General features: G+C 36.5%; 3 protein-coding genes across 3 annotated transcripts in view; 1 reads left to right on the forward strand and 2 right to left on the reverse strand.

Moving 5' to 3' along the window:
- LOC131439338 (ATP-binding cassette subfamily G member 4) overlaps positions 1–4,485 on the reverse strand; it is a 118,700-nt gene extending 114,215 nt beyond the window's left edge. The window contains exon 1 of the mRNA XM_058610232.1: positions 3,852–4,485. The gene's annotated coding sequence lies outside the window, so the exon portion shown is untranslated. The remainder of the gene's footprint in view (positions 1–3,851) is intronic.
- Positions 4,486–11,235: 6,750 nt separating this feature from the next.
- LOC131438226 (zinc finger protein 510-like) lies at positions 11,236–12,778 on the reverse strand. The gene has a single exon (XM_058608098.1). It carries the CDS (start codon positions 12,633–12,635, stop codon positions 11,310–11,312), a length of 1,326 nt encoding a protein of 441 aa, XP_058464081.1. The 5' UTR covers positions 12,636–12,778; the 3' UTR covers positions 11,236–11,309.
- Positions 12,779–13,387: 609 nt separating this feature from the next.
- On the forward strand, positions 13,388–16,409 carry LOC131437487 (ribonucleases P/MRP protein subunit POP1). Its single transcript, XM_058606869.1, has 2 exons — positions 13,388–13,527; positions 13,582–16,409. Exon 2 carries the CDS (start codon positions 13,923–13,925, stop codon positions 16,365–16,367), a length of 2,445 nt encoding a protein of 814 aa, XP_058462852.1. The 5' UTR covers positions 13,388–13,527; positions 13,582–13,922; the 3' UTR covers positions 16,368–16,409.
- The last annotated feature ends 46 nt before the right edge of the window (positions 16,410–16,455 follow it).

The raw sequence follows: 16,455 nt of genomic DNA on the forward strand, positions 1-16,455 counted from the left end.
AAGGTTACTTTACAACTCTGTACGTTTCAATATAATTTAATCGCAAAACTAAGCGTTAAATGACAGATACAGTTCTATTAATTGAAAATTCAATGCAATCCAATTTAGTTTTGCATCGATGATGGTTTTCAAACAAACTTTCGATTAAACCCTTGTTTATTCCATGTTTCTATTGATTTACATGTCGTGTAAATTTCATTATTTCTTTCTGTGTACAACTTATCAAAAGTGTGTATCCTTTTTTTAAAATGTTACAGTGAGTTCGGAATCTCCGAGATACTACTACTTCTCAAATTTATGAATATTATCATAGTAAAAGGTGATTTTTTTGAGGTTAGGATTTTCATGCATTAGTATTTGCTCAGATTTTTTGAGGTTATGATTTTCATGCATTATTATTTGCTCAGTATGCTTTGACATTTCATCATGAATAGACTTACTAACGAGCAACGCTTGCAAATCATTGAATTTTATTACCAAAATCAGTGTTCGGTTTCCGCTTTTTTATCGACAAATTTTGTTCAGCGATGAGGCTCATTTCTGGTTGAATGGCTACGTAAATAAGCAAAATTGCCGCATTTGGAGTGAAGAGCAACCAGAAGCCGTTCAAGAACTGCCCATGCATCCCGAAAAATGCACTGTTTGGTGTGGTTTGTACGCTGGTGGAATCATTGGACCGTATTTTTTCAAAGATGCTGTTGGACGCAACGTTACAGTGAATGGCGATCGCTATCGTTCGATGCTAACAAACTTTTTGTTGCCAAAAATGGAAGAACTGAACTTGGTTGACATGTGGTTTCAACAAGATGGCCCTACATGCCACACAGCTCGCGATTCTATGGCCATTTTGAGGGAAAACTTCGGAGAACAATTCATCTCAAGAAATGGACCGGTAAGTTGGCCACCAAGATCATGCGATTTGACGCCTTTAGACTATTTTTTGTGGGGCTACGTCAAGTCTAAAGTCTACAGAAATAAGCCAGTAACTATTCCAGCTTTGGAAGACAACATTTCCGAAGAAATTCGGGCTATTCCGGCCGAAATGCTCGAAAAAGTTGCCCAAAATTGGACTTTCCGAATGGACCACCTAAGACGCAGCCGCGGTCAACATTTAAATGAAATTATCTTCAAAAAGTAAATGTCATGTACCAATCTAACGTTTAAAATAAAGAACCGATGAGATTTTGCAAATTTTATGCGTTTTATTGTTTAAAAAAGTTCTCAAGCTCTTAAAAAATCACCCTTTATAATGCTCGAATATATAATAAAATGATTTTATTGAAATATATAATATGTTTAGTAGACACGCGTCTAGAAACTTAGATTTAATGTACGTTTTATCACTTGAGATAATTGCAATCAGTATTGATTAACCGTATAAACTATGTCTTTCCCACGACGCGGTATAATAAATTGTTCACACTCGCCGATAGACTGATCATCAAACAATGTATGAATCCAGAATTAACACTGATTTCCATCATACAGGCAACACACTAAGCAGATTTTGGATTGAAGTCAAAACAGGAAGCGTAAATACATAAGAACTTTCATTCAATTTTGTAGTTTTTGACTACTATTTCCGGCGCTACCGGAAACCGGGAACCGATACGTTTGGCCGTCTACTGACAAACATTACGTCACGCTAAATTAAATACCTTTTTTAATCCACCTAGTGGTGTAATGATGCCTTTCTCATATTACTTATGTTTTCAAAAACATCACTGGAAGATTCTGTCAATTTTTTTGTTCAAACTTGAATAAAATCAGAAACTTTTTTTTTGGTATAAACTACCATCACCTTTTGAATTTGTAAACAGTTATGTCAAGCCACATTTAAAGATATATTAATCTAGCACGTACCGATATTGCATCATTTTGTATGACAGTTTGAAAGTTTTTATATTAATTGCCCTATAATTTCAGAACCGGAAGTCGGATCTGGATAAAAATGCACATTACCTTTAAGAATCATGATTTGTGAAAATCGTAGTCCCAAAGTAGATTTATATATCCAATAACTGACAAGAACTGCTAATTAGATGAATTTACCAGCAAGTTTTATTAAAATTTGCACTCCGTTCCGCCATCACTTTTGAAAAAATACGCATGAAATTGAAAATTTTTCAGTAATCGGCACGTAATGCACGGAACCGAAAGTCAGTTTATATACACTTACACACACAGACATTTGCTCAGTTCGTCGAGCTGAGTTGAATGGTATATGATATTCGGCCCTCGGTTCAAAACACGGTTTTCACAGTAATTATATAGTCTTTCTATATGAGAAAGTCAAAAGTCGCTTAGGTTAAAACCTAACCGAGGTTAAAAAACTTATATAACAGTTTCGGTAATTTTTTTACTTTCCAACGTTTCGGCTTTTGGTAAAAGATGTTTTCAAGGAAAGTTTATTGTGTTAAACAAGTTATAGAATGTGAAATCTACTAAAGTCTATCGTTTAGAGTCAAAATGTCTAAATGATGTGTTAAGTAGTAATGTTTTGCCAAGTCCCCTCTGCCCCCTTCGTCACGATTTGACCAAATATTTGAGACCCCCTTCCCCCAATTAAAGCATGGCGTAGTATGTTGATGACGCCATATAACACTGTAACTCCGGAACCGGAAATCGGATCCGGATAAAATTCGGAAAAAATTATGATATCGTAAGAATTATCATTTGCATCTAAGTTTGTTGAAATCCGTATAGCCATCTCTGCGAAAACTAGGTGACATTGTTTTTATATTTCTATGCTTATCACCCTACAACCGTATGTCTCCGGAACTGCCAGTTGGATCTGGATGAAACTGAAAAAAAAACATATGAGAGCATACATGGAATCTATATTTATGAAAATCGCCGAGAAAATAAATTCTGTGATCTCGACGAACGGAGTCCAATGGTCTACGGTATTGTATAATTTTTCTAAATGAGTGTATATATCATACAATCGGGCGTGGAAAAGCCCACTCTTTGTATTACATTGCTTTTGTAGAATTTGATCTTCTGTTGCAACAACTATATTTGACTACTTAATTATTGAGAAATGTAATATGTGTATTTGGTACACACGTGTCATGAAACGTAAATTCAATGTTCGATTCATAACCTGAGAAAATAAATCTACACAAATATTAATAATTAATTGAGTACACCAACGATTACAATCAGAATTGATTAACCGTATGCACTATCTTTGTGTTTCCCACGAGGCGGTATAATAAATTGTTCACATGTGCCGATTGTCTGATTATCAAACAATGTATGAATCCAGAATTAACACTGATTTTCATTGTACAGGCAACATACTAAGCAGATATTGGATTACCGGGTAAAAAGGAAGTGCAAACACGCACCGAGTTGGATTACGGTATACATCAGGAAATTCGAGTATGCCGCTAAAATATATCTACACTCTATCTAGTTGCAATGTGACCGTGAAACTATTATTCATTCATACTAGTAAGACAGGAACTATAATTCTGCTGTAATGGGCGTGTGAGCAATCTTTTCCGCTACAGATTTTAATCGTTATTGATTACTCTCGTGAACATTAAATAGATGTCTAAAGCTATATGTTTCTGTATTTTTTCCGCAAAATCTCTGAATAGCAAGTAACTGCATTATACATTATATTATAAAAAAAACAAATCCAGCGAAAATTTAGATCGAACAAAAAGACTAACAACAAACCTATTAGATAAATAGTTAGAAATAATTTTTGGAGTGTCGAATGACCAGTACAAAGTTCATTAAAATATTTAAAATAATTCGAATGATGAATACAAAGTTCATTAAAAATAATTTAATATTAATAATCTTCATCACAATGGAATGTTTTGTAGTTCACATACCTAACGCGATGACTCGATTATGGTTAAGGCGCATGAAGTTTCACAAACCGCTGAGTATCACTAATCGATTGTTCTAGATCCGTGTACTCCGTTAACAGCTCAATGTAATTTGTTTGATAAATTGATGAGCTCACGCACAAATGTCTTTAGTTTTCCTTTCAGTGTAAGAAGCGACGTTGCTTACTCGTGGTAATTTACACAGTAGAAGAAACTATTCTCACAGTGCGTGTCTTCACAAATTAAGGTTTACGAGGCAGCTGCTACGTTTATTTCAAATACACTTAGCGTACTCCAAATCAGCTAAGAATTGCAAACTCACAAATCAAGCACCTTCCGCGCTTCTGTTCTACGCAATTCAACAAGCTAGAAACGGGTTCGATGTGACAATTTTCCGCAGACCATAAATTGAATTGACCATACAGTTCAAATGTATAAAACAGGAAAAAGGCCAGTGTGTGAAACAAAAACAAGCAAACACGAAACTGTCGACCAAAACAACGGATCGCGAGAGAACTAACTCATCGGTAAAGCGAGTAGAACTAAATTCCGTCGTGAGTCGCCAACACGCGCCACAATTGACACCGTCTAAATTAACCTGATGTAAACGAATACAGAACGCGACCGACCTGATCGAGAACCCAAACCGCACTGACTTGCCTATGGCGTGGAATAAGTGTACCACCGACTACAGCACAGCTTGCGGTAGCCGGCAGCGCGGAGGACACCGCAAGTAGCACGCGAAGAAGGAAAAAGGAATAGCGCAGAACCATCGTGATTTTGATTATATCTGCCGATGCAGCGAGTTTCCACTTTCCGGTTCGGAAGGCTCACAGTGCGACTCATAGATATTCTCTGATTTCTTCATTCACTACAACAAAGTTCGTCTAAGTTATGTTGAACTTCACATGATACCGTTCGTTTCACATAAAACATGGGCATTCAAATATACATGCGATGTTCAATTATTGAAATAAAGGGCTCTGAAGTATCTAACTGGTAGAGTAAAGCAAAACATTACATTGGAAACACCATTCTATGCGGAATTTGACCTTCTCATTCTACAGACTTTGTATCTCATTCTAGACCTGCAATGAATGGACTATGAGAACATATATTTGACACTGCCGAAAACTTTGCGGAACATTCTCTCATCCTGAAAATCGTGTTTCAATACGATGTTTGAATGAAAACTAATAATAAACGTATTGCGTGATTACTTTTTGTTTTGTTATCATGATACCAAACTATTTGATAGAATAATGAATTACATATGTTTATGTTATGTTTTCAGTTACTACACTGTTCACTTGTTTTTATTAATATTATAACAACATATTTTGCTTCCACTGATCAGTATTTGTTTTTATAAATTATACTAATAAACCAATTCTATTAAATCAAAATTAAACATCATTTATTCCAAACCAAAGATTGAAGTGGACCCAACTGGAATTTTCAATTGGTATCAAATCATATCAACGAATTGTTTCAAAATTAAAATTGTTGGTTTTCATCACCATATTCCAAGTAATCACAGCTAACAGTGAGGTTGTTTGACGTTAACCATTACAAATCAGATCAATCTAAAATATCGTTTCGAGTCAACATGAACATTACTGTGTGGTTCTCCAAAACACTTTTCATTGATTCTCAGCATCAGCCATCTCAGAGAAAAGCTATTTCGATCTTTAATCGCTTCATTAATGCACGCTAATACTGGCTTTTTTCTGATTTGAGGTAGTCCTCCAAAAGTATACTATGCCGATCCCAGTAAACCGACATTGTGATCTTTCATACTTGTTCTGACTTTAGTCTATTTTCGGATAATCATTCTGTTCTCTGTCGTATAGTTATGGATTCTGCCAAACATGTACTCGAAGTGCGCTTGCGTTCGTCTTCCTAGCCCTAAATAAGTACGCGCTATCCAGCAGTATATATTACTCATCTGCAGAATCTTGCTTAACTAAGACATGCTCGCGCACGTTCTCTTTTCGGTTGTCCAGTACAATTTTATGTATTATTATTGTTGTCATCCTCCATTTTATGTGGTTTTGACACTGTTATGCTTCGTAGAACCTGCAGCTGCGTACTTTATCGGCAGTGGAGTTTTGACCATCACGTAACTCTCAAAACCTCTATCTCACGGTGTAATCTACAGGATCAACAGCCCCATGATATTTCTCCATTTTTTTTCATTTCTGTTTCTGATTTCAGGACGGGCCGAGGCCATGCCAAAACTTTTGTAACGCTTTTTACCGCCTATAACTTATAAAAAGTAACACATATAACGCTTCTTAATACACAAAACTTTCAAAAAAGTAACGGATGTAGCTCACAACATGCAATACATGTAAAGCTTCGTAAGGCCTTTAACTTACAAAAAAGTAACGCATGTAGCGTTTCGTAACGTCTATAACTTACAAAAAAAGCAACGCTTCGTAACGTTTATAACTTACAAAAAAGTAACGCATGTAACACTTCGTAATGCCTATAACTTACAAAAAAGTAACGCATGTAACGCCTAAAACTTTCAAAAACCGAACGCATGTGACGCTTCTTAACGTCATCATTCACAAAAAAGTAACGCATGTAACGCCTATGATTCACAAAAATGGAACACATGTAACGTTTCGCAACGCTTACAAAAAAGTAACGCATGTAACGCTTCATAACACCTATAACTTCCCTAAAAGTAACGCGTCGTAACTCAGCTTCAGGTATTGGTGATAGACGACGGCAAAGGATTTGAGAGAGTACCTTGTAGGCGGCGTTCAGCAATGTCATTGCGCGGTAGTTGCAACAGTCAAGCTTATCACTCCTTTTGTAGATGGGACATATCACTTCTTCCATCCATTCCTGCGGCAGAATCTCCTCCTCTCAAATCTTAGAAATCATCCAGTGCAGCACACTTATCTCCAATAAATTAGGTGCTTGAAATCTATCGTCGGCCGAGCGCCCGCCAAATTTGATTTCTTTGTCGTTCTCTGAATCTTGTGTTTCGCCATCCAAATGCTCGGCGTAGTACTGCTTTCACCGGTATCTTTGCACGTCTCCGATAACTCGAAGTAAGTTTCATTTTGGAGTTTTTCATCATTATTTACGGTACTTCTGGAACCGGAAACCGGAATCGGAATTCGCCGAAATGACATTTTTGACTATCAACGTACAAAATCTGCATACTTGACAAGCAGTTTAGAAAAATTTGCTTTTTTTTGCGCGGTCACTTAAAAAATCACCAAATCACTGTAACTCCGGAATCGGAAGTTGATTTTAAATAAAATTCAGGATTTTTCTGTGCGATGGTAACCGTTTTCATTTAAAATTAATTTTATAAAAATCGTGAATTCCTCAATCGGAATGATTCCATTTTGAATTCCTGAATCGGAAGTCGTATCCGGAAAAAAATGTTAATTTATTTAAGTCTAGAGATGCTGAAATCGGTCCAGCCATCACTGAGAAAAGTTAGTGCACAAAAATGCATCATACATGTGACATACATAACTAACTTCTGGCATCGCTACCTCTCAGCAGGCGGGATGGTTCATTTAACATAGAATGGGCACTAGTGCGAGAGCGAATTTCTCTTGATGACCCGTCTGAGCATCACGGGTTAGGACACTGCTGTGGGGATTCGCTCTGAAGCAACAAACGGTCGCTTTCGCGATCCGATTCTATACGCGCAGTTGATAATTGCGATAGAATCATTTTACTATTGCCGCTTATTCTAACTGTGTGCATATAACCTTTGTATAAGTTGTGTCTATGAAAATGTATGTGAATGCTCCACACAAGGGTTTTGAAATATTGCAACCTAGTATGAGAATCATCAAGTCGAATCATCGATTTTTTAAGGGCCGCGAAATACTCAGAGTATGAAGTGGAGCGAAGATATGTAGAAAAATTCTCTCACGGTTCATGCATTGAGAAACACGAGTTCTTGTAGCATCTTCTACCGGATTGAAAATGTATACAATATAGATAAATATCGAGCAGCTTCTGTCAAATTATCGGGAATCACCAACACTGACTGCTAATGCATTGATGAGTCGAAGACAAAACTTGAAGTAAATATTGTATACAGTGTTTTTCTGTAATTGAGCTTTACCTGTTTGCCTATAAACAACTGTAAATGTTAAACGTTTGCCATTTTTTGTCTTATTCAATGGCTTTAATCAACAACGAACCTCTGGCGAACGAAAAGATGATTGAAAACATATTACTGAGTCTGATGAGCAACGCATGAGAAAGCACGTATAGCTAACTGACTCCTATCTCGACTGATTCCAATAACAGGATGATCTTCAATGTCACAAACGATTATTGTAACAAAAAAGTACGGGTGTGTAATGTCAGACTGGATGTCGTGAATGCGTACTGTAAACTGGATGTCGTGAATACGAATAAAACTGACACTCTTTCTTTATACTTTCGAATATCAATTAGTTGATCGATCCTCTTTTTCACTACTAGAATTTGAACTAGATACACCTAAAGTACAGAGTAGTTACATTAATCATTCTGACACACAATTAAACATTACGAAATAACCAGTATACACTGAGCTAAATTTTCTTTTTCACATTATATGATATTCTAATGATTTTGCACTATTAGCATTTCCAATAATAGTTACAAGATGTGTTCAACATCATGTCAAATATATGAGATAATCTTATGAAACATAAAACTCTTGTTAACGTTATTTTTACAGGATTTCCATATAACGAATGAAATTTCCAGTCTGAGTCAAATTGATTGGCGCGTCTTATAACCATTACTAGATATCCGCACAACATACATTGGAACAATTTATGAAGCGCATATAATATTCACTTCGATTTTATTTAGATAGGTTCATATATACCATATGACTAGTTTTAAAAAAAATTATATATATGCATATATATATATATATATATATATATATATATATATATATATATATATATATATATATATATATATATATATATATATAACTTTCAATATAGCTCATACGAATAGCAGATAATCGCCAACTACAACTTTTCTTTGAGGATTCAAGCTTTACTAGTATTCCGTTCGGTAAGGGAGCACCTCATGATATTTGCGAAAAAGAAGTGAGATCCCGAGACTGAAAATAAAAACGAATCTTACTAGACAGATAGAGTAATGAAATGTACCGGATATATATTTCATGGTCCATTAACGCATATCCTTGAACGAAGTTACATTGAGATGCGAAACTTCCTGAAAAAAATGGTCTGGAGCAGTTGATGAATATCGGAGACACAACTATTTCTTCAGCTTCAAGCAGTACGATTCACGACTTCCATCGGATTTCCATATAAATTATATGGGATATTTTTATAACTTTCATTATGATAACGTCCATTTAGATTTAACGTACACATTAAATAAAGATTATAAGTTTCCATATAATTTCTATGAATTATATTCTGCATATGATTCATATGACTAATCTAGTGAATATAAATAAGATTTTCATTTCAGTGTAGTTCATTATAATAAAATAATAGTGGTTCTGAAAGGAACCTTCCAATAATGGCTTCTAAGTCGGTGCTATGCATTTTATATAGCAAATCAGCAGAAAGTTCTACTACAAACTACAAGTGGTTGAAAAATGGGCCTTATACAGTATAGTGAAGAAAATTTCGCATAATTCTTTGGGAGTACAATTATTGTTCTAAATAGCAACATACAAAATTTTGATGTCAATTATTTTTTTCGGATTTAAATATTTCAGTGAAAAAAGTTATCCAATTTCCGTACGAGATAAATATCTGACATTCATAAGGGCCAAATTGTGTAATTCTGTAAGATATTAAGCAATGTGGCGAATTTCGCACTGCGAAAATTGCACAAAGCTTATCAAAATATCCTGAAAACTGACTCTGTGACCTGAGCGTTTGAGGTTGTACACCTCGCAAGAAGTCTACTTTCATTGCCGACTGCTCCTCCTGACGACCTAAGTCCAAATGAGAGGACGACCCGAGCGTTTCATGCTTTATACTTGGTTTGTTCTTACTGATGTTGAAGGGAGAACTTCACCTCGACATCTAGTTCCGTCTGTCGCAATAGAAGAAATGAATAGTTTTTATTCAAAAAATACCTTTTATATTTGTTCAGTAAATTCTGATATATACCTGACTACCTCAAAACCGTCGTCCGGATGCAAAAAAGCAAGCAAGTGTGATGAATTTATCTCATTATTTCCAAAAGTTTCAGAAAACTTTGGTTTTCAATTATTTATGGTTTTCTCACACTGTTGAAAATTTAATCACAAATTTCTGATCATATTTCCGATAGCTTGTAGAAAAAAATATGTTGTTGGGTTAAGTACATCCAAAGATATTCGTGGTAAAGTTCTGCCCATTCTTGTACAGGGTAAATTTTGAAAAGGCAACCCATAGTAAAGTAAGTCGTATTTACGACAAAAGAACCGATTTGAAGAATTCTGAATTTAAGAACTGGACCTGAACTCAAGAACTAAACTCAGAACTTAGAACAGACTCAGACTTCAGTTGGATTTTAGTTCTAGAACTACAAGTTCGAAACTGAAATCAGTTCCGAAATCCTTTTCCAGAATCCAGTCCAGCACGCAGGCTCTGAATTCTAAACCCATATTCCGGAACTAAGCTCTGAAACTTGAAGACGAATTCTCACCACAACTACCAAAATGGGTTGTATAGGGTACAGTAAAGTAAAATTTCGCATGATTCTTTGAGAGTATTATTATGATTCTAAAAAGAACCGAATAGAAGAATTCTGGAATAAAGAACTGGACCTGAGTTCAAGAACTAAATTTAGAACTAAGAGTAGACTCAGAATTTAGTTGCAATTCTAGAACTACAATTTCGAAACTGAAATCAGTTCCCGAATATAGTTCCAGAATCCAGTTTCAGAATGCGAATAAGAGTTGCGACCTGAGCGTTTGAGGTTTCAACCACGCAGAAGGTGCACGATCGATTTTCGACCACGGATCCCCTTTTATATGCATTCAGATGAAGATATGTGGCTGACTACCTCAAAATCGTCGTCCTTGCACGAAAAAGCCAAGCAAAAGTAGAGTTTTCCGCGTTGTTTTCAAAGTTTTAGAAAAGCTAATTTTTGAATTGTTTGTGGTTATCTCACACTGTTCAAAATATTATCCTAAATTCCTGGTCATATTTCTGATGAAATGGTGAAAGAATTATATTGCTGCCGTTAATACAAGTCGATATATTCACGATTTTATGTTCTGCCCATTCTTCCATATAACTAATTTTGAAAAGGCACCCCATAGTAAAGTAAGTCGTATTAACGACAAAATTGATTCCTAACGGTTAACAGTTTAGGTAATGGTATGGTTTTTCTCATTCTTTTCTATGAATGATAGCCAAACTTAATTATCAATCACTTTGATCTTCATATTTGCTTTCAGAACTACTATCTTAAAATTGTTGTTCATCTATGTACTTAACCATTTGAAATTTTCTCCAATTGTTCTCGCATTCTTTTGACCGCTCGTACGTTTACAATGGTTCCTGGTGGTGGTGCTTTATAATCAGGATGATTTTTCGAAAGATGCGTTTTCAACACGTGATTCTGCGAAAAGGCACGGTTACACAAAGGACACACGTAATTTTTTTCACGTTCGTGAGAAGTAAGATAATGAACTCGAAGCGACTTGGCCGATTTATAAGATTTTGAACAAAAATTACAGTGAAAGTTTTTCAAATCGCTGTGTGATATCAAATGAAGCTTCAGACTGTTACTAGTGATAAAGCTTCGATCGCACAAATGGCATGGATATGGTGCAATTCCAGTGTGACGTCGTATATGAATTGAATAATGAGAAGAATTGCGAAATTTCGCACCGCAATATTCACAAGTGTATCGTTTTTCCCCCGTGTGGTGACTCGCTATATGATAACGCCGAGAAGCCCAGTGAAGAAATTGTTCCTGGCAAAATTGACAAGTATATCTCTTTTCGTTAGAATGGATACGCATGTGTTTGCGTAGGTTTTCTTTTAGAGTGAAACGAGCTTGGCACTGATCACACTCAAAGGGTCTTTCTCGGATGCACATATCAACGTGAATTTCTCTGTGTTTCGATAAGTAGTGCGTCGAAACTAATTTTCCACAATCAGGACACTGGCTGGTCTTTGTTTTGGATTCTTTCAAATCAATAGTGTAAAAGTCCTGCTCTTCATCGTCGTTTGTTTCGGATTCCGGATAGTCATCCATGAACTCTTCCGTTACATAATCCAGTTCATCGTTAGTTTGGTTCGATGTCTTGTCTGGATAATTCTCGGAGCTTGGTGTTGCATACTCGTAAATTAGTGAAGCTGCATCACCTGTCTCAATATTCAATTTATTTGACTTATCAAGCTCTCGTTTCGTAGATTCATTCACTCCGTTCACAAATTCGACACTCGATTCTTCCATTATGGTGTGCTTCTCGTTCTTGGCAGATCGGAGAGCATCTTCTGAACAAAAGCTTATTATATTCTGCAAAATTTTATCTGATCGAATGCTCCTACGCCAAAATTCATATGCCACGATTAATTGGGCCTCGCAATTGTCACAAATCCGTTGTGGATAAAATTCTGTTATCGTTTCCATGGAAGAAATCTGCAAGCTTCCTTCGGGCGCGATTTCCTTATAAATGTCTAAAATACTTTTTGTAGTTGTTCCGGAAGAATTATTTGTAGTTCCGTCAGCAGGATCACTTAGATGTTTACTTTTGGGTCCCTTCTTTAGGCAGAAACGACAACTCAAGGATGTTATTGAAAATTCCATCGGGTGCACATAAACAATTTTCAATTTAAAATATATCTTTGAAAAATGTTTAAATTAAAAAACTTCAGGTTCAAATTTTGAAACATATTGTACGTGATTATTTGTTTACTTAAGATGACCTACACCCAGAGATGCCAGGTAAAAATTTCAAATATCTTCAGACAGGGTTGCAAAGGTCTGTATTTCCGAAAAATATCTGCAGTTAGCAAGTATGGCTTGCTGACAGCAATTTCTCTATAAAATATGATACGCTAAACTGAAACTAAACTATACTAAACGCTGGCAACCAAAGGTCGCGACAATTTCGAAAGTCTGTAAATTTTGACTAAGGTCTGCGAAAAACTCGTCAAAAAGTCTGCAAAAGTCTGCACAACAAAAAATGTCTGCAGCACTATGTCCGAAATCTGCAGATTTACAGCCAAATCTGCAGATCTGGCAGCTCTGCCTACACCGTGAGCAGAAAATGATTAGATTTTGGAACGACCTAGAAAAATTTTCTGCCAACATAAATTCAATGTGTTTATTTTTTTAATTCATGGAGTCATACTGGTCCGGTGTTCGACGACTCATTATAAATTGCGCCGCAATAGTCAAACGATGAAGCAGCAAACCAATTTTTAAAACTTTCGTAAAGGGAACGTTTTATTAGTTCTGAAAGTAAATATACATTTGAATTTGCAAACACTGTTGTCTTCTTCAAGAACGCAGCCATTTCTTTCTTCGTTTATTTTCTTTATTTAACGAATCGTTTAGAATTCGTTAAACGTGGATATTAATAATCGAAACCGTCAATGCGATAGTGAATATTTCTACATATAGAAAAACAGCATTAAAAATATAGAAAAAAATAATTTTGAAATGGTTTAGCGTCAAATATAGGACTTTGCAAGCGGTAAAATACATAATAATATAAATAATTCTTCGATTCTAATATAGTTTTACACAGCTGTTCCCGTGCCTGATAACCGCTAGAAACTAGCAAGGACTCGAAATAAAAAGATTAGGACTTCCGGTGAAACTCTCAACGGGTGAGCACGTTGCATCGTGTTAGTCCGGGGAAAATTCGAGTATTTCGCAAGAAAGAAAGGATTTTCAGCCGTACTTTGACGATTCGACGCAGCCACACAGCGAGATTTTCGCTTGTAGTCAAGTGAAAAGAAAGTCCACTGGACTATAAACGAAAATTAACTGGCAATATAGCCTTAGTTGCTGTGTCATCAATTCGGCATCATCTCAAGTGAGGTGACGCCAACCAGAAAGGAAGAAGAAGAAAAAGATTAGAGAAGTATGGCATCGGACTCGTTGCAATATGATGCTGCTCTCGGTGGCTCGGTACAACTACCGGATGAGGTTGACTCGGAACGGTTCAATGAGGAGAGAATAATTGAAATAAAAACAATGCTTCGTAACATTGCTAGCACAGATAAACAAACCAAACTGATGCATCAATCTTTGCCCCTTCATATGCGTCGACGTGCTATGACCTACAATCCCAAACGGTTACCACGAAAATTTAGAGTCATTCATTTGTCCCAGTTCAGTAAAAGTGGACAACCGGAACGGAAGAAGCGACCGTCGAGAAAGTACCGTCGAAAGGCAAATGTCTTGCTTGAGGAGTATGAGCGAAGGAAGCGAACCAACGTTTGGTTAGAAACGCATATTTGGCATGCCAAACGATTTCACATGTTGAACAAATGGGGATACAAAATTCCTTTCACGCCTACCAGCAAAGCATATCGGGCTTGTTACCGCGCTACCTCCAAACATTGTCTTCTGCAGGATGTTTCGTACTTTGGGTGCATTGAAATTCAAGGTGAAGAGTTATTACTAAGTAAAAGACTGAAACAATTTTGTAGTGAAAAGGTTGGCCTAACTATTGTCGCAAAAGCTTTTCTTGAAGGAAAAAGATCAGGATATGTTTGGATCTTTGAAAGAGACAAGTTTCCTTATAAATGTATTGGAAAAATTAGATTCTTATGGAGAGCAGGAGAAACTGACAACAGAAGAACCTTGTGGCTATTCGCTCATCCAGTATTCTATCGAAAACTTGTAGTAGAACTAGTGAATGCTTTCAATTTAAAGGATACCTATGAAAACGATATGGAGATGGATGTGGGCCACAAAGCTTCAAAAACTATGAATAATCCCGGTACAATAAGAATCCCTAAGTATGTAAATGATTCTTTAGGAGTCACCATTTTAGAGTTGAAAGATACAATAAACTATTTTCGACTCACCGGTCCGCTTTCACATTCAATTTTAAGCAAAGCTTTGAAAGTGTGTGAACCTTCCGAAAACGTCAATCAAAACAATTGGTACTCGGAATGGTTCCAACAAACAGACAACAAAAATATTGTTGATGAACAGTTTAAATTATGGCATGCAACATGCAAGCTGACCTCTAGTGGTGAATTGAGTCCAGGGATTGTTTTTGGACTTGTAATAAAAGATCCTCGTCTCAACCGGCCATGTAAGAGAACAAAAGCAATTCCTTCGGTGATTATGAAGCCAGAGCCGTTGCCAGAATGCAATTTTCTTACCGCTTGCTCGCCTTTGTGGAATACGTCCATAAGGGACAGAATAGCAAAAGAGATGCAATCGACTCATGCTTTGAATTCTAAAAAGAACAAAGAATGCTTAGTTCCAGGTGAATATTGTTCCTCGGATGGTAGTGTCCAACCAATTCCAATCATACTTATGCAAAACACCGGTTCTCAGAATGGGCAATTCAAAAGACTTGGTTACGGTGCAGGCTGGGATTTGATTGCCCCCGCAGGCTATGGGCTGCCACTCTGGCAAACGTTGATAATGTGGGGCGCAAAGCCAGCTGGGGTTAAAGAACTCGATATGCAAGCTTTAGAAACAGGCGTTGACCTTAACAGAATTCCTGATACTGTCTTGGGAAAGAGCGAAGCTGATATAGAGTACGAGAAAAAGTGGAGTAAATATTTTGCTCGACCGAGCAACCGACGAGTGAATTACAAAAAAATTGCTATTGCATCGCCTTTCCGCTGTCCATGGTCTCAGTTGGTGTCTGAATGGAGTGTGTTGAAAAATAGTTCGTTTTTTGTACTGCGTGACCAGGAAGTTCTGAGCAAGGTTCAGATGGCCATCAATAGAAGGTTCAACATACAATCTGCTGGTTTACCATCTCAATGTCTGATTCCAATTTCTCTAACTATGAAATCACGTGGCAATCCAGGCGATAATGCTTTAATTTGTCTGCCTCATCGTCACGATTTCCGACAAAACAAGCAACAAAAACAAGTGAGCGATAATAGCCCAGTTTATATTGAAGAACTTCGCAAAGATCCAAACCAAAAAGAAAGACTTCTACTCCGTCGACATCACCTTAAATTGTTAAAACGACTTCGTTGTCGTAGAATACGAGAAAAAAAGATTCGTCAACGAAAAAACCCCGGCAAGTTGATTCGAATTTCTAAACCAAACAACCAAGAATTAGTTAAACAGCAATTAAGTAAAATGCGTGAACTATGGTTGCCTGAAGTACCCGAAACAATAAGAAATCAATGCAGCAGGGAATGCTTCGGATACGTGACCCAATGCAGTTTCAGCTTGACCGAAGCTAATGTCGCGGCATTAGGTTATGTGACTGCTGACGGACTTAAAAAGTTGTTTAAAATCTGTAGTAAGGGTACATTGAAAGTGCTCGTACGAGGAACCAAATCCAGATGTTACCGGTTTGCCTCCTTTAAAATCCAAAATGAGTAAAGTTTTGATGTACTAATAAAAGAATGAACTGGCTTAATTCAATCTTTTTTTTCTTTTAAACTTATTTTTTTCCATAAATACGTTTATT

The sequence above is a fragment of the Malaya genurostris genome, chromosome 3, assembly GCF_030247185.1.
Source record: "Malaya genurostris strain Urasoe2022 chromosome 3, Malgen_1.1, whole genome shotgun sequence".
NCBI classification, from domain to species: Eukaryota; Metazoa; Arthropoda; class Insecta; order Diptera; family Culicidae; genus Malaya; species Malaya genurostris.

Excerpts from the sequence above, each read along its gene's own strand:
- LOC131438226 (XM_058608098.1), bottom strand. The coding sequence starts at position 12,635 with ATGGAATTTTCAATAACATCCTTGAGTTGTCGTTTCTGCCTAAAGAAG.
- LOC131437487 (XM_058606869.1), top strand. The coding sequence starts at position 13,923 with ATGGCATCGGACTCGTTGCAATATGATGCTGCTCTCGGTGGCTCGGTA.